The 22,873-nt window shown below is 43.0% G+C and overlaps 1 protein-coding gene and 1 pseudogene across 1 annotated transcript; both read right to left on the bottom strand.

The window, feature by feature from the left end:
- Window positions 1-1,626: 1,626 nt before the first annotated feature.
- On the bottom strand, window positions 1,627-2,819 carry LOC115202714 (chymotrypsin A-like; annotated as a pseudogene).
- A 13,650-nt stretch (window positions 2,820-16,469) lies between these two features.
- LOC115203535 (chymotrypsin A-like) lies at window positions 16,470-21,248 on the bottom strand. Its single transcript, XM_029768305.1, has 6 exons — window positions 21,183-21,248; window positions 20,098-20,281; window positions 18,154-18,232; window positions 17,790-17,970; window positions 17,402-17,535; window positions 16,470-16,679 (listed from the first exon to the last, which is right to left on the bottom strand). Exons 1-6 carry the CDS (start codon window positions 21,232-21,234, stop codon window positions 16,518-16,520), a joined length of 792 nt encoding a protein of 263 aa, XP_029624165.1. The 5' UTR covers window positions 21,235-21,248; the 3' UTR covers window positions 16,470-16,517.
- Between the last annotated feature and the right edge of the window lie 1,625 nt (window positions 21,249-22,873).

The raw sequence follows: 22,873 nt of genomic DNA, 5'->3' as shown, positions 1-22,873 counted from the left end.
TAGTGTTATGGTTTCTCTCTTGTCATTATGTGTGTTTTGTCCAATATTTGTAAATAACAATTTGTTCTTAACTGACTTGCCTTGTTCAATAAAGTTTAAATAAAACATAAAATAAATTAATAAATACTGAGAATCAGTGGTGGATCACTGATCCAACTGTCTCAGGAGGTTGAGAGGATATGGATATGGGTCTGTTCCTTTATCAGTCTGTGGGCTGCAGTCTCAGGGAGGATATGGGTCTGTTTATCAGTCTGTGGGCTGCAGTCTTAGGGAGGATTTGGGTCTGTTTATCAGTCTGTGGGCTGCAGTCTCAGGGAGGATATGGGTCTGTTTATCAGTCTGTGGGCTGCAGTCTCAGGGAGGATATGGGTCTGTTTATCAGTCTGTGGGCTGCAGTCTCAGGGAGGATATGGGTCTGTTCCTTTATCAGTCTGTGGGCTGCAGTCTCAGGGAGGATATGGGTCTGTTTATCAGTCTGTGGGCTGCAGTCTCAGGGAGGATATGGGTCTGTTTATCAGTCTGTGGGCTGCAGTCTCAGGGAGGATATGGGTCTGTTCCTTTATCAGTCTGTGGGCTGCAGTCTCAGGGAGGATTTGGGTCTGTTGCTTTATCAGTCTGTGGGCTGCAGTCTCAGGGAGGATTTGGGTCTGTTTATCAGTCTGTGGGCTGCAGTCTTAGGGAGGATTTGGGTCTGTTTATCAGTCTGTGGGCTGCAGTCTCAGGGAGGATTTGGGTCTGTTTATCAGTCTGTGGGCTGCAGTCTCAGGGAGGATTTGGGTCTGTTTATCAGTCTGTGGGCTGCAGTCTTAGGGAGGATATGGGTCTGTTCCTTTATCAGTCTGTGGGCTGCAGTCTTAGGAGGTTGAGAGGGAGGATATGGGTCTGTTCCTTTATCAGTCTGTGGGCTGCAGTCTCAGGGAGGATTTGGGTCTGTTTATCAGTCTGTGGGACCTTTGAGGCCAGATGAGGTTATTATTTCACCCTGAAGAGGTTTTGTGAAGAAAAGTTGGTCTAACTAACTATAGGCGACATGTTATAGGCTTAAAAAAAATAGTTAAAAGGCGTAAAGGCCCAGGTCACTCAACATTTTGTTATTCCTGTGTTTTATATCATACTGTACAACAGCTGATGAAACTAACACTGTACAAGTGTGAAATTTGTTTATCAATGTTATTTCCTGATAGTTGCTGGTTGAAAATACAATCTACCACAGGACTTTCTAATCAGCAGGTTTTTATGGGCGGGAGTTTCGGCTTTCCATGGTGACATCACCTTGCGGTAAATTGGTTAATAGACCAATAATAAAGAGAGTTCCAAACCTCTCTGCCAATAACAGCTAGTTTTCACTTTTCCCCTCCCACTCAGATTACTCCCAGTCGGTCCTAGAAAAATGATTGCTTGAGAAATCATGGAAATCTATTACAATAAGTTACTTAAATGTTACCCAGAAATGATTTGATATAGATATAATAACAGCTGCATTGGACCTTTAACAAATCTAGATAGCATCAAAGAGGAACAAAACAAAGAAAGTTGAATTCAGTTTTAGATCTCTATTCAATATGAAACAGGAAGTGAACATAGTACTGCTGGTATTACATGGCAGCCATGGTCCGACATTTATATCAACCTTAGTTGGAGGCGATGGTCTGGTCGATGTAGGAGCGGAGCTCGGTGACGCGGGCGTACACTCCGGGCATAGTGGTGGTGCAGGTTCCACTGCCCCAGGACACAATACCAACCAGGGTCCAGGCACCAGCCTTCTCACAGACCAGGGGGGCCACTAGAGTCACTCTGCAGGAAACACAAAAATATCTACGTTAATTTAGTTACAGTTTTTAGACGAGCATCCCACGGGTGGATTTATCTCAGGGATGGGCTACATCAGTCCTCAGGGGCCTGATTGGTGTCACATGTTTTCCCTGGCCCTAGTCGCTGGTGCTAACACACTTGATTCAACTAATTGTATTTTAAACTGGGGACCATAATTAGTTGATTAATGGAGTCATGTCTGTGTGCTAGGGGCTGGCACCAATCAGGCCCCCACGGACTGGAGTTGCCCATCCCTGATTTAACTGGTGCCTCTAGGTGGGGATTTACATCTCTTCTGATTGGTCAAAGGGAACGGAACAATGAACTTGTGAATGATTGGAACACCCCGCAGGAAGAGGCACCATCTGCTTCAGTGCAGATCATGAGGTCGGTGATCTTGGAGCTCCAGAACTTCTGGCACTGAGCCTTGGTCAGCAGGGGAAGAGCAGCCTGCTGCAGCAGGGCAGGGAGTTGATCAGCAGGGGAAGAGCAGCCTGCTGCAGCAGGGCAGGGAGTTGGTCAGCAGGGGAAGAGCAGCCTGCTGCAGCAGGGCAGGGAGTTGGTCAGCAGGGGAAGAGCAGCCTGCTGCAGCAGGGCAGGGAGTTGGTCAGCAGGGGAGGGGTGGTGGTGGGGGTGTAGGAGGATGGAACCAGAGGACACCAAGGGTCAGGTAGCGCTACAAAACCGTCCAGCCAATCGCCATATTTCTCACATCGTTAAAAGACTACTTGCAACGGAAAGCCAACTGAAACATACTTTTTCAAATTGACTGAGCCAATTGAAACAGAATCTTTCAACTAAACCCGAACATGCTGCTAGTCAAGAAAAGGTTTGTCTGACTTTACAATGAGACCTCTGGTGATTGGAAGATCTTGATAGAAAAGCTACAGTGATTATTGGTTACCGTTGTAGCGTATCAGACCCCAGCCAGAGGTCAAACACTTCATGCCACCGGGGAAGTCATCGTTGGACTTAGCGACGCATACTGAGGACACATGGGTCCCCATGCTCACAGAACGGGACTGCCGAGTGTTGAAGAGCGTAGCGCGTAAAAATCGCAACGTCAGAGCACAGAACTGTAAGTCGGGAGCTTCATGAAATGGGTTTCCATGGCCGAGCAGCCGCAAACAAGCCTAAGACTCACCATACGCAATGCCAAGCGTCAGCTGGAGTGGTGTAAAGCTTCGCCGCCATTGGACTGTGGAGCAGTGGAAAAGCTGGGTTTGGAAAATCTGGGTTTGGCAGATGGCAGGAGAATGCTATCTGCCCCAATGCATAGTACTAACTACACTTTTTTGGGAGGGAGGAGGAATACTGGTTTGGGGCTATTTTTCATGGTTCGGGCCCCTTAGTTCAAGTGAAGGGAAATGTTAACGCTACAGCATGAAATGGCATTCTAGAAGATTCTGTGCTTCCAACTTTGTGGCAACAGTTTGGAGAGGCCCTTTCACGTGACAATGTCAATGTCCCCGTGCACAAAGCGAGGTCCATACAGAAATGGTTTGTCGAGAACGGTGTGGAAGAACTTGACTGGCCTGACCTCAACCCCCTCAAACACCTTTGGGATGATTTGGAACACCGACTGCGAGCCAGGCCTAATCGCCCAACATCAGTGCCCGACCTCACTAACGCTCTTGTGGCTGAATGGAAGCAAGTCCCCGCAGCGATGTTCCAAAATCTAGTGGAAAGCCCTCACAGAAGAGAGGAGGCTGTTATAGCAGCAAAGGAGGGGGACCAACTCCATATTAATGCCCACGTTCGATGAGCAGGTGTCCACGTACATTTGGTCATGTAGTGTATTATTGCTATCTTGTCACCAAGCATGTTTTGACATGACGATAAGTGATGAGGAGTTGGTAAGAGAACAGGAACAAACTGGCACCTAGGATACTAACTTCACTTCAAAATGTTGTGCTTGTATTTATTACATTTAGTAGCCTGTCTCCACCATTTAGTAGCCCGTCTCCACCATTTAGTAGCCTGTCTCCACCATTTAGTAGCCTGTCTCCGCCATTTAGTAGCCCGTCTCCACCATTTAGTAGCCCGTCTCCGCCATTTAGTAGCCCGTCTCCGCCATTTAGTAGCCTGTCTCCACCATTTAGTAGCCTTGTCCCCACCTTGCCCACACAATGGTCTGGATGTCTCAGGGTTGGAGCCAAGGATCTCTCAGGATCACACGGTGAGAAGTTCTGCAACAAGCAATTATAGTCACTACAAAAAAAGAATGGGATGAGACTCCAATTTCATGCTTTCAACCCAGCAGGCAAAAGCCACTTCAATTGACGTCATTACAAACACACAACAACAATATCTTATTGTAAACACGTTGTAATGATGTCATTTCAAACCGCTTTTCCCACGGGGAATAGAGAGTGTAAAATAGGTGTCGGCATTGAGAGTGTTGCCATTGCTGTGTTCAATACAAGGTTGACTTCATGCTACAGTGGGCAGTACTCACAACCCATTGTTGATCAGAGAGCCGCCGCAGAAGTGGAATCCAGTGTAGTCCTGGAGGGACACCTGCCAGGGCCAGGAGCCAGGCACAGCCTCCTCACCGTTGACGATGTGGGCGTAACCAGACACCACAGGCTCCTCCCTGTTGACGATGTGGGCGTAACCAGACACCACAGCCTCCTCATCGTTGATGATGTGGGCCTAACCAGACACCACAGACTCCTCATCATGGACGATGTGGGCGTAACCAGACACCACAGACTCCTCCCTGTTGACGATGTGGGCGTAACCAGACACCACAGGCTCCTCACCGTTGACGATGTGGGCGTAACCAGACACCACAGGCTCCTCATCGTTGATAATGTGGGCGTAACCAGACACCACAGGCTCCTCATCGTTGATGATGTGGGCGTAACCAGACACCACAGGCTCCTCATCGTTGATGATGTGGGCGTAACCAGACACCACAGCCTCCTCATCGTTGATGATGTGGGCGTAACCAGACACCACAGACTCCTCATCATGGACGATGTGGGCGTAACCAGACACCACAGACTCCTCCCTGTTGACGATGTGGGCGTAACCAGACACCACGGGCTCCTCACCGTTGACGATGTGGGCGTAACCAGACACCACAGACTCCTCCCTGTTGACGATGTGGGCGTAACCAGACACCACAGGCTCCTCATCGTTGATCATGTGGGCGTAACCAGACACCACAGGCTCCTCATCGTTGATGATGTGGGCGTAACCAGACACCACAGGCTCCTTCCTGTTGACGATGAGGGCGTAACCAGACACAACGGGCTCCTCATCGTTGACGATGCGGGCGTAACCAGACACCACAGCCTCCTCCCCGTTGACGATGTGGGCGTAACCAGACACCACAGGCTCCTCATCGTTGATGATGTGGGTGTAACCAGACACCACAGCCTCCTCCCCGTTGACGATGTGGGCGTAACCAGACACCACAGGCTCCTCATCGTTGATGATGTGGGTGTAACCAGACACCACAGCCTCCTCCCCGTTGACGATGTGGGCGTAACCAGACACCACAGGCTCCTCATCGTTGATGATGTGGGCGTAACCAGACACCACAGGCTCCTCATCGTTGACGATGTGGGCGTAACCAGACACCACAGGCTCCTCACCGTTGACGATGTGGGCGTAACCAGACACCACAGCCTCCTCCCTGTTGACGATGTGGGCGTAACCAGACACCACAGGCTCCTCATCGTTGACGATGTGGGCGTAACCAGTCACCACAGGCTCCTCATCGTTGATGATGTGGGCGTAACCAGACACCACAGGCTCCTCATCGTTGATGATGTGGGCGTAACCAGACACCACAGGCTCCTCATCGTTGATGATGTGGGCGTAACCAGACACCACAGGCTCCTTCCTGTTGACGATGAGGGCGTAACCAGACACCACAGCCTCCTCCCTGTTCACGATGTGGGCGTAACCAGACACCACAGGCTCCTCACCGTTGACGATGTGGGCGTAACCAGACACCATGGGCTCCTCCCCGTTGACGATGTGGGCGTAACCAGACACCACAGGCTCCTCCCTGTTGACGATGCAGGCGTAACCAGACACCAGAGGCTCCTCCCTATTCACAATGTGGGCGTAACCAGACACCACAGCCTCCTCCCTGTTGACGATGTGGGCGCAACCAGACACCACAGACTCCTCCCCGTTGACGATGTGGGCGTAACCAGACACCACAGGCTCCTCCCTGTTGATGATGTGGGCGTAACCAGACACCACGGGCTCCTCCCTGTTGACGATGTGGGCGTAACCAGACACCAGAGGCTCCTCCCTGTTGATGATGTGGGCGTAACCAGACACCACGGGCTCCTCCCTGTTGACGATGTGGGCGTAACCAGACACCACAGGCTCCTCCCTGTTGATGATGTGGGCGTAACCAGACACCACGGGCTCCTCCCCATTGACGATGTGGGCGTAACCAGACACCACGGGCTCCTCCCCGTTGACGATGTGGGCGTAACCAGACACAACAGGCTCCTCCCTGTTGATGATGTGGGCGTAACCAGACACCACGGGCTCCTCCCCGTTGACGATGTGGGCGTAACCAGACAGAGAGGTATGAAGTCCTGTTAGTTGTCTGACAACACTTGGGCACTTGACTATCCTGGTTTAAACATTAACCATGACAATCCCCTTAAAAAAAAGTCTACTGAAATAAAAATAATACTTACTGTTTACATTCCGTGACTATTTCAATACAACGGCGTCATACAGTGATGACATACATCTTAACATGGAGACGTAGAGCCCTACAAATGGAAAGTTTAAGACAAAAAAAAAACAACTGAAGCTTCCCGTAGGCCGCACCAACGAAGGCCAGGGAGAGGATCCACAGGGCGATAGATGTTTTCAGCTTGGTGGAGACAGACTCACTGAGGGGATTTATACAGGAGCACAGAGCTGCTGTCAGGATGTCTTGTCTGGGCTCTGTGGGATCATGTACACTTTGCAGAGGGAGGATGGCGTCAACTTTCTAATAGAATCGAGACCCCCTCTTCCCAGACCTTGAAATGGACATGCCTCTGACATACAGTATATGTTTACATTTACATTTTACATTTTAGTCATTTAGCAGACGCTCTTATCCAGAGCGACTTACAGTAGTGAATGCATACATTTCATACATTTTTTTTCCTGTGCTGGCCCCCCGTGGGAATCGAACCCACAACCCTGGCTTTGCAAACACCATGCTCTACCAACTGAGCTACAGGGAATATGTCAACTTATGGACATACTGTTGAGACATTTCACTGGAGTTATTACTGCTGAGACATAACACTGGAGTTATTACTGTTGAGACATATCACTGGAGTTATTACTGTTGAGACATATCACTGGAGTTATTACTGTTGAGACATATCACTGGAGTTATTACTGTTGAGACATATCACTGGAGTTATTACTGTTGAGACATATCACTGGAGTTATTACTGTTGAGACATTTCACTGGAGTTATTACTGTTGAGACATTTCACTGGAGTTATTACGGTTGAGACATAACACTGGAGTTATTACGGTTGAGACATATCACTGGGGTTATTACTGTTGAGACATTTCACTGGAGTTATTACTGTTGAGACATATCACTGGAGTTATTACTGTTGAGACATTTCACTGGAGTTATTACTGTTGAGACATTTCACTGGAGTTATTACTGTTGAGACATTTCACTGGAGTTATTACTGTTGAGACACTTCACTGGAGATATTACTGTTGAGACACATCACTGGAGTTATTAATGTTGAGACATATCACTGGAGTTATTACTGTTGAGACATTTCACTGGAGTTATTACTGTTGAGACATTTCACTGGAGTTATTACTGTTGAGACATTTCACTGGAGTTATTACTGTTGAGACACATCACTGGAGTTATTACTGTTGAGACATATCACTGGAGTTATTACTGTTGAGACATTTCACTGGAGTTATTACTGTTGAGACATATCACTGGAGTTATTACTGTTGAGACACATCACTGGAGTTATTACTGTTGAGACATTTCACTGGAGTTATTACTGTTGAGACATATCACTGGAGTTCTTATTCCTGATAAAAACTGAAGGCTGTTTCCTGGTGCTCAGAATCCTTTTTTGATGTTTCTGGACAGCTGTGGCTAAGTGAAAGAGATGGGTCTAATTGGACAGGCCACTAACTGTGGCTAGCTGAAAGAGATGGGTCTCGTGAGACAGGCTAATAGCTGAAAGAGATGGGTCTCATGGGACAGGCTACTAGCTGTGGCTAGCTGAAAGAGATGGGTCTCATGGGACAGGCCACTAGCTGTGGCTAGCTGAAAGAGATGGGTCTCATGGGACAGGCCACTAGCTGTGGCTAGCTGAAAGAGATGGGTCTCATGGGACAGGCCACTAGCTGTGGCTAACTGAAAGAGATGGGTCTCATTGGACAGGCTAATAGCTGTGGATAGCTGAAAGAGATGGGTCTCATGGGACAGGCCACTAGCTGTGGCTAACTGAAAGAGATGGGTCTCATGGGACAGGCCACTAGCTGTGGCTAGCTGAAAGAGATGGGTCTCATTGGACAGGCTAATAGATCTGTCTAGCTGAAAGAGATGGGTCTCATTGGACAGGCTAATAGCTGTGGCTAACTGAAAGAGATGGGTCTCATTGGACAGGCTAATAGCTGTGGATAGCTGAAAGAGATGGGTCTCATTGGACAGGCTAATAGCTGTGGATAGCTGAAAGAGATGGGTCTCATTGGACAGGCTAATAGCTGTGGCTAGCTGAAAGAGATGGATCTCATTGGACAGGCTAATAGCTGTGGCTAGCTGAAAGAGATGGGTCTCATTGGACAGGCTAATAGCTGTGGCTAACTGAAAGAGATGGGTCTCATTGGACAGGCTAATAGCTGTGGCTAACTGAAAGAGATGGGTCTCATTGGACAGGCTAATAGCTGTGGCTAGCTGAAAGAGATGGGTCTCATTGGACAGGCTAATAGCTGTGGCTAACTGAAAGAGATGGGTCTCATTGGACAGGCTAATAGCTGTGGCTAACTGAAATAGATGGGTCTCATTGGACAGGCCACTAGCTGTGGCTAGCTGAAAGAGATGGGTCTCATTGGACAGGCTAATAGCTGTGGCTAACTGAAAGAGATGGGTCTCATTGGACAGGCTAATAGCTGTGGCTAACTGAAAGAGATGGGTCTCATTGGACAGGCTAATAGCTGTGGCTAACTGAAAGAGATGGGTCTCATTGGACAGGCTAATTGCTGTGGCTAGCTGAACGAGATGGGTCTCATGGGACAGGCTAATAGCTGTGGCTAGCTGAAAGAGATGGGTCTCATTGGACAGGCTAATAGCTGTGGCCAACTGAAAGAGATGGGTCTCATTGGACAGGCTAATAGCTGTGGCTAGCTGAAAGAGATGGGTCTCATTGGACAGGCTAATAGCTGTGGCCAACTGAAAGAGATGGGTCTCATTGGACAGGCTAATAGCTGTGGCCAACTGAAAGAGATGGGTCTCATTGGACAGGCTAATAGCTGTGGCCAAAGACAGTACTGTTGTTATTCCACTATACTGTAACTGTGATTATCTGATCAAAGGCAGTTCTAATTATAATTGCATTACATACTTCAGTACTAACATTTACTGTGGTAAAGCACCTACATACAATTATCCACCCCATAACGTTAAACATATGACTTGCATGTTCTTGCCCGTAGTGTTTCTGTTCAACTGAAAAGCCAGTGTTACTCCACTCAAGGTCTCCAGTACATCGGATCATGTCCCAGGACACTGTGGGGTACAGACACTGTATAGGATACATACATGACGTAAACTATCAATCCAACACTATATTATACAATCAATATATTATACCATCCATCACTATATTATACCGTCACTATATTATACCACCACTATAATATACCATCACTATATTATACCATCACTATATTATACCATCCATCACTATATTATACCATCACTATATTATACCATCACTATATTCTACCATCACTATATTATACCACCACTATATTATACCGTCACTATATTATACCATCGATCACTATAATATACCATCACTATATTATACCATCAATATATTCTACCATCACTATATTATACCATCCATCACTATGTTATACCATCCAACACTATATTATACCATCACTATATTATACCATCACTATATTATACCATCACTATAATCTACCATCACTATATTATACCACCACTATATTATACCGTCACTATATTATACCATCCATCACTATATTATACCATCACTATATTATGCCACCACTATATTATACCATCACTACATTATACCATCACTACATTATACCATCACCAACTATCTATACATCACTATATTATACCGTCACTATATTATACCATCGATCACTATAATATACCATCACTATATTATACCATCAATATATTCTACCATCACTACATTATACCACCACTATATTATACCATCACTATATTATACCATCACTATATTATACCATCCATCTCTATATTATACCATAACAATATTATACCATCCATCACTATATTATACCGTCACTATATTATACCATCGATCACTATATTATACCATCACTATATTATACCATCCATCACTATATTATACCATCACTATATTAAACCATCACTATATTATACCATCACTATATTATACCATCACTATATTAAACCATCAATATATTATACCATCAATATATTATACCATCACTACATTAAACCATCACTATGTTATACCATCACTTTATTATACCATCACGTTATTATACCATCCATCACTATAATATACCATCCACCACGATATTATACTATCCATCAATATATTACACCATCCATCACTATATTATACCATCACTATGTTATACCATCACTATATTATACCATCCATCACTATATTATGCCATCAATATATTATACCATCACTATATTAAACCATCACTATATTATATCATCACTATATTATACCATCACTATATTATACCTTCAATATATTTTACCATCACTAACTATCTATACATCACTATCTTATACCATCACTATATTATACCATCACTATATTATGCCATCCATAACTATATTATACCATTACTATATTATACCATCACTATATTATACCATCCATCACTATATTATACCATCACTATATTATACCATCACTATATTATACCATCACTACATTATACTATCACTTTATTATACCATCCATCACTATATTATACTATCACTATATTATACCATCACTACATTATACCATCACTTTATTATACCATCCATCACTATATTATACCATCACTATATTAAACCATCACTATATTATACCATCAATCACTATATTAAACCATCACTATATTATACCATCACTATATTATACCATCACTATATGATACCATCACTATATTATACCATCACTATGTTATACCATCACTATATTATACCATCACTATATTATACCATCACTATATTATACCATCACTATATTATACCATCACTATGTTATACCAGCACTATATTATACCACCACTATATTATACCATCACTACATTATACCATCACTATATTATACCATCACTATGTTATACCATCACTATATGATACCATCACTATATTATACCATCACTATGTTATACCATCACTATATTACACCATCACTATGTTATACCAGCACTATATTATACCATCACTATGTTATACCATCACTATATTATACCATCACTATATTATACCATCACTATGTTATTCCAGCACTATATTTTACCACCACTATATTATACCATCACTACATTATACCATCACTATATTATACCATCACTATGTTATACCATCACTATATGATACCATCACTATATTATACTATCACTATGTTATACCATCACTATATTATACCATCACTATATTATACCATCACTATATTATACATCACTACATTATACCATTACTATATAATACCATCACTATATTATACCATCACTCACTATATTATACCATCACTAATGTTATACCATCACTATATTATAGCATCACTATATTATACCATCACTATGTTATACCATCACTATATTATACCATCACTCACTATATTATACCATCACTATATTATACCATCACTCACTATATTATACCATCACTATATTATACCATCACTATAGTATACCATCACTATTTTATACCATCACTATATTATACCATCACTCACTATATTATACCATCACTATGTTATACCATCACTATATTAAACCATCACTATATTATACCATCAATCACTATATTATACCATCACTATATTATACCATCACTATGTTATACCATCACTATGTTATACCATCACAATATTATACCACCACTATATTATACCATCACTACATTATACCATCACTATATTATACCATCACTATATGATACCATCACGTTATTATACCATCACTATGTTATACCATCACTATATTATACCATCACTATGTTATACCATCACTATGTTATACCATATCTATATTATACCATAAATCACTATATATTATACCACCACTATGTTATACCATCACTATGTTATACCATCACTATATTATACCATCACTATATTATATATCAGTACATTTACCATCAATATATTATACCATCCATCACTATATTATACATCACTACATTACACCATCACTATATTATACCATCACTATATTATACCATCACTCACTATATTATACCATCACTATATTATACCATCAATCACTATATATTATACCACCACTATGTTATACCATCACTATATTATACCATCACTATGTTATACCATCACTATATTATACCATCACTATATTATACCATCACTATATTATACCATCAATACATTATACCATCACTATATTATACCATCACTCACTATGTTATACCATCACTATATTATACCATCACTATATTATACCATCACTACATTTTACCATCATTATATTATACCATCACTATATTATACCATCACTCACTATATTATACCATCACTATGTTATACCATCACTATATTATACCATCACTATATTATACCATCAATACATTATACCATCACTATATTATACCATCACTATATTATACCATCAATCCCTATATTATACCATCACTATATTATACCATCACTATGTTAAACCATCAATCACTATATTATACCATCACTATATTATACCATCACTATCTTATACCATCCATCACTATATTATACCATCACTATATTATACCACCACTATATTATACCATCCATCACTATATTTTGCCATCACTATATTATACCATCACTATATTATACCATCACTATATTATACCATCACTATATTATACCATTAATCACTATATTATACCATCACTATATTATACCATCACTATGTTAAACCATCAATATATTATACCATTCATCACTATATTATACCATCACTATATTATACCATCACTATATTATACCATCAATATATATTATACCATCACTACATTATACCATCACTACATTATACCATCACTATATTATACCATCACTATATTATACCATCACTATATTATACCATCACTATATTATACCATCCATCACTATATTATACCATCACTACATTATACCACCACTATGTTATACCATCACTATATTATACCATCACTATATTATACCATCCATCACTATATTCTACCATCACTACATTATACCACCACTATGTTATACCACCACTATATTATACCATCACTATATTAAACCATCACTATATTATACCACCACTATATTATACCATCACTACATTATACCATCACTATATTATACCACCAGTATATTATACCATCACTACATTATACCATCACTATATTATACCACCAGTATATTATACCATCACTATATTATACCACCAGTATATTATACCATCACTATATTATACCACCAGTATATTATACCATCCATCACTATATTATACCATCACTATATTATACCATCCATCACTATATTATACCATCACTACATTATACCACCACTATGTTATACCACCACTATATTATACCATCACTATATTAAACCATCACTATATTATACCACCACTATATTATACCATCACAACATTATACCATCACTATATTATACCACCAGTATATTATACCATCACTATATTATACCACCAGTATATTATACCATCACTACATTATACCACCAGTATATTATACCATCCACCAATATATTATACCATCACTATATTATACCATCACTATGTTATACCATCCATCACTATGTTATACCATCACTACATTATACCACCAGTATATTATACCATCCATAACTATATATTATAATCTATATAATCCAGAGTAGGGGCAAAGGTACAGGAAGGGAGGCAGGCTCCGAGTCAGGACAGACAAGGGTCATACCAGGAGGACGAGAAAAAGAGAGACTGGGGAAAAGCAGGAGCTGAGACACAAAACGCTGGTTGACTTGAACAAACAAGACAAACTGACAACAGACAGACAGAGAACACAGGTATAAATACACAGGGGATAATGGGGAAGATGGGCGACACCTGGAAGTGGGTTGGAGAAAAGCACAAAGACAGGTGAAACAGATCAGGGTGTGACACCGACCGTCCATCTGTTATTAAAGAACAGTAATGTAATACAGTACATTGAGGCTATCAGCCGTAGTATATCAGACCGTATACCACGGGGATGACAAAACATTTATTTTTTACTGCTCTAATTACATTGGTAACCAGTTTATAATAGCAATAAGGCACCTCTGGGGTTTGTGGTATATTACCAATATACTTCGGCTAAGGGCTGTATCCAGGCACTCCGCGTTGTGTCGTGAGGAGAACAGCCCTTAGCCGTGGTGAACGAGGTAGTAGGAGTAGGGGGCTCCAGTGGTGAATCTGATGACTGAGTGGTACAGTGTCCAGTAGGGGGCTCCAGTGGTGAATCTGATGACTGGGTGGTACAGTGTCCAGTAGGGGGCTCCAGTGGTGAATCTGATGACTGGGTGGTACAGTGTCCAGTAGGGGGCTCCAGTGGTGAATCTGATGACTGAGTGGTACAGTGTCCAGTAGGGGGCTCCAGTGGTGAATCTGATGACTTGGTGGTCCAGTGTCCAGTAGGGGGCTCCAGTGGTGAATCTGATGACTGGGTGGTACAGTGTCCAGTAGGGGGCTCCAGTGGTGAATCTGATGACTGAGTGGTACAGTGTCCAGTAGAGAGCTCCAGTGGTTTTAGGGGAGTGTCGGTAGAGAGTGTCACAATAGTCGAACAGAGGGAGGGCACAGGACTTGACCAGGAAGATTTTGGAGGGATGGGTGAAGCAGGATGTGTTGTGGTCCAGAAAGCCCAGTCTGGATTAGATTTTTGAGCGATGGTTGAAGCAGAATGTGTTGCGGTCCAGAAAGCCCAGTCTAGATTAGATTTTGTAGGAACGGGTAAAGCAGGATGTGTTGTGGTCCAGAATGCCCAGAATAGATTCGATTTTGTAGGAACGGGTAAAGCAGGATTTGTTGTGATCCAGAAAGCCCAGTCTGGATTCGATTTTGGAGGGACAGGTAAAACAGGATGTATTGTGGTCCAGAAAGCCCAGTCTGGATTAGATTTTGTAGGGATGGGTGGAGCAGAATGTGTTGCAGTCTAGAAAGCCCAGTCTGGATTAGATTTAGTCTTGTAGGTTGTTCATATGGATGCTGACGTGGAGTTATCCATCAGGTCGTACGCCCAGGTATTGGCAATGTGGTTGTTTTTCAATGGGGGTGTTTTTAGCGATGGGGGGTGTTCGACTGGAGACAGTTGTTCATGTTTTGCTTGAGAAGATCATATACCGTGTTTTGGTTGGGTTGAAAATGAGTTTGAGGTAGGTGAGAGTGTCCTGATTTTAAGATTTTCTCAACCCACTTAAAGGGGCAGTTGCTTAAATACATTTTTGGATTTATAAATGAATGATATATATCCATTGATTCTTAAAGAATAAAACGTATAAATGCCTCATGATTTAAATTCAACTGTCACACTGTCACGATCACTGTCCTCAAACTCCCTGTCATAGATCAGCCAAGGCGCAGGGTGCCGTAATTCCACATACTTTATTGAAGAAAAACCGAACAAAACAATAAACAGGTAAAACAGAACGAACCGTGACGTTCTGGGGCTGCTCAAAGGCAGCTGCACAAAAACAAGATCCCACAACTCAAGGAGGGAAAAAGGGCTGCCTAAGTATGGTTCCCAATCAGAGACAACGATGGACAGCTGCCTCTGATTGGAAACGACACTCAGCCAAAACAAAGAAATAGAAAAACTAGATTGCCCACCCCACATCACACCTTGACCAAACCAAACTAGAGGAAAATAAACGTTTCTCTAAGGTCAGGGCGTGACACACACTCCATGGGAACTCAAAATATAAGCTTGTTTTACTCCAATGTTTCTAAACAAAGTAAATGTAAACAAACACTGTTTATCCTCAAAACGTGGTTAAAACTATAATGTTGGTATCATGGATGGTCAGTCCTTGCATCCGGAGCTCTACCTTTGAATTTGAGAGTGGTTACATTTCTCAAGCACCATCCCCCCCACTTTTTACCAGAACAGTGGCGGAGAGAACGCTTTGTTATTCTGTTAACTGCTGATTGCTGCATTAATTATCAAAACCCACGTTTCAAGAAACACCAAGGAACAAATATGTTACTAGAAACTACTTTTATTTATGATGAAGATGAAGCTGAAAAACTTAGTTGGAGGCGATGGTCTGGTCGATGTAGGAGCGGAGCTCGGTGACGCGGGCGTACACTCCGGGCATAGTGGTGGTGCAGGTTCCACTGCCCCAGGACACAATACCAACCAGGGTCCAGGCACCAGCCTTCTCACAGACCAGGGGGCCACCAGAGTCGCCCTGCGGGAAACACAAAAAAGGAGCATAGAAAGTGTTAGAGTCTCTCTCTAGGGATTTCTTTTTATGTTCAGAGTTTGTGTCACGAGTCCTACCGACGGTGGCGCCCCCTCCTGCTCGGGCGGCGCTCGGCGGTCGTCGTCACCGGCCTATTAGCTGCCACCGATTCCCTTTTTCGTTTTTCCCTTTTTTTATGTTTTCTCACCTGCCCTGAGTTAGTCATTAGGAGGGCTATTTAGTTCAGCTGGCCCGCTTCCTATTGTGCGGGATTGTCTTTCTGTGAGTCGACGATAGTTTGTTCGACTGTGCTTGTTTTGCTGTAATTTTCCCTGTTGTTGGGAGTCCTTTAATTTTGTACGTTGTGGTTGATTAAAAGTACCACACCGTGTCCGCTGCTTCCTGCGCTTCTTTCCACCACAGACAAGCAGTTACAGTTTGTGATCAGCTGTTTCCAAAAAGTTAAGAACTAAGGAAACACCAAGCTTTTATTGATGCAGTGACTGTTTACGCCAGTGTAAATAACTGTAAAAGTTCAGATTGAACTCTGCCATTAGTCAGATGGTGGTAGGTTCAGTGTCATGGCCTGCAACAGTACGTCAGGAAGCCATGTGGTTTGTATAGGCTTGCAAAAATCTGGGATTCTTCCAGCTAGGAAGTCTGAAAACCCTGGGAATGTTTAGGAAGTTTACCGAAATGTTTCAACTCTATGGTTTGTGTTTACTTACCATGCAGGAAGAGGCGCCATCGGCTCCAGCACAGATCATAAGGTCGGTGATCTTGGAGCCCCAGAACTTCTGACACTGAGCCTTGGTCAGCAGGGGAAGAGCAGCCTGCTGCAGCAGGGCAGGGGTGTCAGCAGCTGGAACCAGAGGACACCAAGGGTCAGGTAACACTTAAAAACCGGTCAGCCAATTGCCATCTTTCTCACATTATTAGACGACCTGCAACTCAAGACGACACTGAAACCCAACTGAAACGTAATTATTTCAAATAGATTGAGCCAACTGAAATGGAATCTTTCAACTATAGCGAACATACCGCTAGTCAAAAAAAACTAGTCAAGGTTTGTCCGACTTTACATTGAGACTTAGAAAAGCTGTAGTGATTGGTTACCGTTGTATCGGGTCAGACCCCAGCCGGAGGTCACACACGTCATGCCACCGGGGAAGTCATCGTTGGTCTCAGCAACGCACACGGGGGACACACGGGTTCCAAAGAGGGCGGGGGTGGCCAGCTTGATCAGGGTGATGTCGTTGTTGATGGTGTAGCCGTTGTAATTGGGGTGCTTGAAGACCTAGTAAGGACACAAGGACGACAACGTTTCAGATTTAGATTAAACGTTGATCCACTGAGCAGATCGTTATCGTTTGAGTTGATGTGACTTCAAAAGGTGAAACTTTTACTGATCTTTATCTTTACTTCAAAATAAAAGTCTGGGTGTTAAAAGTTGTAGTAATAGTTGTGTGTGGTTGTTTACCTGGCCAATCTTTATGGTCTCGATGTTCTCAGCGTTGGACGAGCGATCGTGCTCTCCCAGGATCACACGATCAGAGGTCCTGAAATAGTTTCACAAAATAAACATAATTTAGCTAATTTAGCCATATGTTAGCCAGCTTTGAGCTAATTAGCATTAGCATTATCTATTTTTTAGCTATTTTTTAGTTAGTTAGCATTAGCCAGCTTTTAGCTAGTTAGCAATAGCTAGCTTTTAGCGAGTTAGTATGAGCATTAGCTAGATTTTAGCTAGTTTTTAGCTTTGTTAGCATGTTGCGACACTTACAGTGAGGGAAAAAAGTATTTGATCCCCTGCTGATTTTGTACGTTTGCCCACTGACAAAGAAATGATAAGTCTATAATTTTAATGGTAGGTTTATTTGAACAGTGATAGACAGAATAACAACAAAAAAATCCAGAAAAAAACGCATGTCAAAAATGTTATAAATGGATTTGCATTTTAATGAGGGAAATAAGTATTTGACCCCCTCTCAATCAGAAAGATTTCTGGCTCCCATGTGTCTTTTATACAGGTAACGAGCTGAGATTAGGAGCACACTCTTAAAAGGAATGCTTCTAATCTCAGTTTGTTACCTGTATAAAAGACCCCTGTCCACAGAAGCAATCAATCAATCAGATTCCAAACTCTCCACCATGGCCAAGACCAAAGAGCTCTCCAAGGATGTCAGGGACAAGATTGTAGACCTACACAAGGCTGGAATGGGCTACAAGACCATCGCCAAGCAGCTTGGTGAGAAGGTGACAACAGTTGGTGCGATTATTCGCAAATGGAAGAAACACAAAAGAACTGTCAATCTCCCTCGGCCTGGGGCTCCATGCAAGATCTCACCTTGTGGAGTTGCAATGATCATAAGAACGGTGAGGAATCAGCCCAGAACTACACGGGAGGATCTTGTCAATGATCTCAGGGCAGCTGGGACCATTGTCACCAAGAAAACAATTGGTAACACACTACGCCGTGAAGGACTGAAATCTTGCAGCGCCCGCAAGGTCCCCTTGCTCAAGAAAGCACATATACGTGCCCGTCTGAAGTTTGCCAATGAACATCTGAATGATTCAGAGGACAACTGGGTGAAAGTGTTGTGGTCAGATGAGACCAAAATGGAGCTCTTTGGCATCAACTCAACTCGCCATGTTTGGAGGAGGAGGAATGCTGCCTATGACCCAAAGAACACCATCCCCACCGTCAAACCTGGAGGTGGAAACATTATGCTTTTGGGGTGTTTTTCTGCTAAGGGGACAGGACAACTTCACCGCATCAAAGGGACGATGGACGGGGCCATGTACCATCAAATCTTGAGTGAGAACCTCCTTCCCTCAGCCAGGGCATTGAAAATTGGTCGTGGATGGGTATTCCAGCATGACAATGACCCAAAACACACGGCCAAGGCAACAAAGGAGTGGCTCAAGAAGAAGCACATTAAGGTCCTGGAGTGGCCTAGCCAGTGTCCAGACCTTAATCCCATAGTAAATCTGTTGAGGGAGCTGAAGGTTCGAGTTGCCAAACGTCAGCTTCGAAACCTTAATGACTTGGAGAAGATCTGCAAAGGGGAGTGGGACAAAATCCCTCCTGAGATGTGTGCAAACCTGGTGGCCAACTACAAGAAACGTCTGACCTCTGTGATTGCCAACAAGGGTTTTGCCACCAAGTACTAAGTCATGTTTTGCAGAGGGGTCAAATACTTACTTCCCTCATTAAAATACAAATCAATTTCTAACATTTTTGACATGCGTTTTTCTGGATTTTTTTTGTTGTTATTCTGTCTCTCACTGTTCAAATAAACCTACCACTAAAAATATAGACTGATCATTTCTTTGTCAGTGGGCAAACGTACAAAATCAGCAGGGGATCAAATATTTTTTTCCCTCACTGTATGAAGGTTATGGCTCAGCAGCCAGCACTTACTTCACGCTGCAGTGGGCAGCAGTCACAACCCACATCTCGTTGATCAGAGAGCCGCCGCAGAAGTGGAATCCAGTGTAGTCCTGGAGGGACACCTGCCAGGGCCAGGAGCCGGGCACAGCCTCCTCACCGTTGACGATGCGGGCGTAACCAGACACCACAGGCTGGATGGCGGGGGTGCCACAGCCTAAAGACAGAGACAGAGTTTAGGGGTCAGGGGTCAGGTTTGGCTGCTCTAACAGAGATTCTAACAGTGACAGTTTCTGAATTACGTCTATACAGAATATAATTACATTGCTGACTATTGTAGTACCACTTGAAATGTTATTGAGTAGAGCAGTCAACTGAAGTCAAATACTTATTTTACCCGATAAATAAATCAAATTAAGTTTTATTTCAACAGCACATATTCAGACATGGAATGCAACACAATGTGCTTCAGAGGAAATAACAAATAAAAACAATTAAAATTAAAACTGAAATATTTACTACACAACAAACATATGAGAATAAAAAAAACAAAAGAATAACTGTGAAGATGCACTAGAAGTGAGGGAGGGGTGAAGTCAGGCGCAGGAGACCAAATTTATTTTCCCGAGTCCAAAAATGCCATAACTAGGCAGGGAACAAGGAAACCCAACTAGACAAAAATCCACCTCAACAGAGTCGGGACACAGCCCAGGAAAAACGTCCTTCCAACAAAGTACAAGAGAGGAAAAACAATCCCCCAAAACCCCCACGACAGGAAACACAAACAATCCCGCACAAACCTAAACATAGAAAGCTAGACTAAATACCCCCAGTAACGAACTCAACTCAAAACAGGTGATAACACAAGACAGACAAAACCAAACGAAAATGAAAAGGGGATCGGTGGCAGCTAGTAGGCCGGCGACGACGACCGCCGAGCGCCGCCCGAACAGGGAGAGGAGCCACTTTCAGTCGACGTTGTGACAATAACAATAAAAACTGAACGACTACAAAGCAACCTAAGGTATCCTACAAGGTATCCTACAAGGTATCCTACAAGGTATCCTACAAGGTATCCTACAAGGCAGACATTGGTATACACATGGACATCTTCTCACCGTAGGCTGCGCCGGCGAAGGCCAGGCAGGAGAGGAGCAGCAGACAGTTCATGTTTTCAACGTGATGCAGTGAGGTACACAGCGGGGTGTTTTATACAGGAACCACGGGTCTGAATCCGCATTCCCCTCCACCCCCTGTGTGTGTGTGTGTGTGTCTGTGTGTGTGTGTGTGTGTGTCTGTGTGTGTGTGTGTGTGTGTGTGTGTGTGTGTGTGTGTGTGTGTGTGTGTGTGTGTGTGTGTGTGTGTGTGTGTGTGTGTGTGTGTGTGTGTGTGTGTGTGTGTGTGTACCTCACCTGTCCCTCTGCAGATAACAGGGGACATTTTCTCACACCGTTATACAACATTACGGAGTTACGAAAAGGCCGTTTGTTGGAATATTTCTTGAAAATGACCAATGGAAAAAATGATGGAGACAATGTTGGCTTGTGGCAAATATTACCCAAAGGATAGCCTCACTCTCTCGGAAAGCATGATAGCTATGTTACTTAGACAACTCATAAAGGGCGGCAGGTAGCCTAGCAGTTAGAGTGTTGGGCCAGTAACCGAAAGGTTGCTGGTTCGAATACCTGAGCGGACAAGGTGAAAAAATTCTGTTGATGTGCCCTTGACCAAGACACTTAAACCTCATTTGCTTCAGCGGTAAAACAACACCTATCATACTACTATGGCTGACCCTGTACAACACCTATCATACTACTATGGCTGACCCTGTACAACAACACCTATCACACTACTATGGCTGACCCTGTAAAACAACACCTATCATACTACTATGGCTGACCCTGTACAACAACACCTACCATACTACTATGGCTGACCCTGTAAAACAACAGGTTTCACTGCACCTGTCTGGTTTATGTGACGACACAACGTCAATAGATAAGGGGACACCGTGTTCTGTTTTTCCAGGAAGTTAGTAAATGTTATAGTCTTTAAGCAGGTAACACTTTCTATCACCATGAAAAAGGTTGTTTTGAAGGGTTTGATTCCAAAACAAGATATTTCAGAAATGTTGGTAAATTGACATTCATTAAAAACACATCTAGGTAAAAGAGATAGAACTATTATATTTGAATCTGACCATGACATGGGCTTGTGAAAAGACTGACATGGTTTTGTTTGAAATATACTGCAATGTAATTTTATTTTAGAGAAAATCATCATAATATACAGCATATCCCCTTCCCATAGTCCCCTATATATCCCCATAGTCCCCTATATATCCCCTTCCCTTCCCATAGTCCCCTATATATCCCCTTCCCTTCCCATAGTCCCCTATATAGTCCCTTCCCTTCCCATAGTCCCCTATATAGTCCCATCCCTCCCCATAGTCCCCTATATAGTCCCTTCCCTTCCCTTAGTCCCCTATATATCCCCTTCCCTTCCCATAGTCCCCTATATATATCCCCTTCCCATAGTCCCATATATAGTCCCTTCCCATAGTCCCCTATATATCCCCTTCCCTTCCCATAGTCCCCTATATATCCCCTTCCCTTCCCATAGTCCCCTATATAGTCCCTTCCCTTCCCATAGTCCCCTATATATCCCCTTCCCTTCCCATAGTCCCCTATATAGTCCCTTCCCTTCCCATAGTCCCCTATATATCCCCTTCCCTTCCCATAGTCCCCTATATAGTCCCTTCCCTTCCCTTAGTCCCCTATATATCCCCATTGTCCCCTATATATCCCCT

This window comes from Salmo trutta, chromosome 12, assembly GCF_901001165.1.
Source record: "Salmo trutta chromosome 12, fSalTru1.1, whole genome shotgun sequence".
Classification (NCBI taxonomy): Eukaryota; Metazoa; Chordata; class Actinopteri; order Salmoniformes; family Salmonidae; genus Salmo; species Salmo trutta.
The sequence above is the reverse complement of the archived record's forward strand: the minus strand, read 5'-3'. Positions and strand labels throughout refer to the sequence as shown.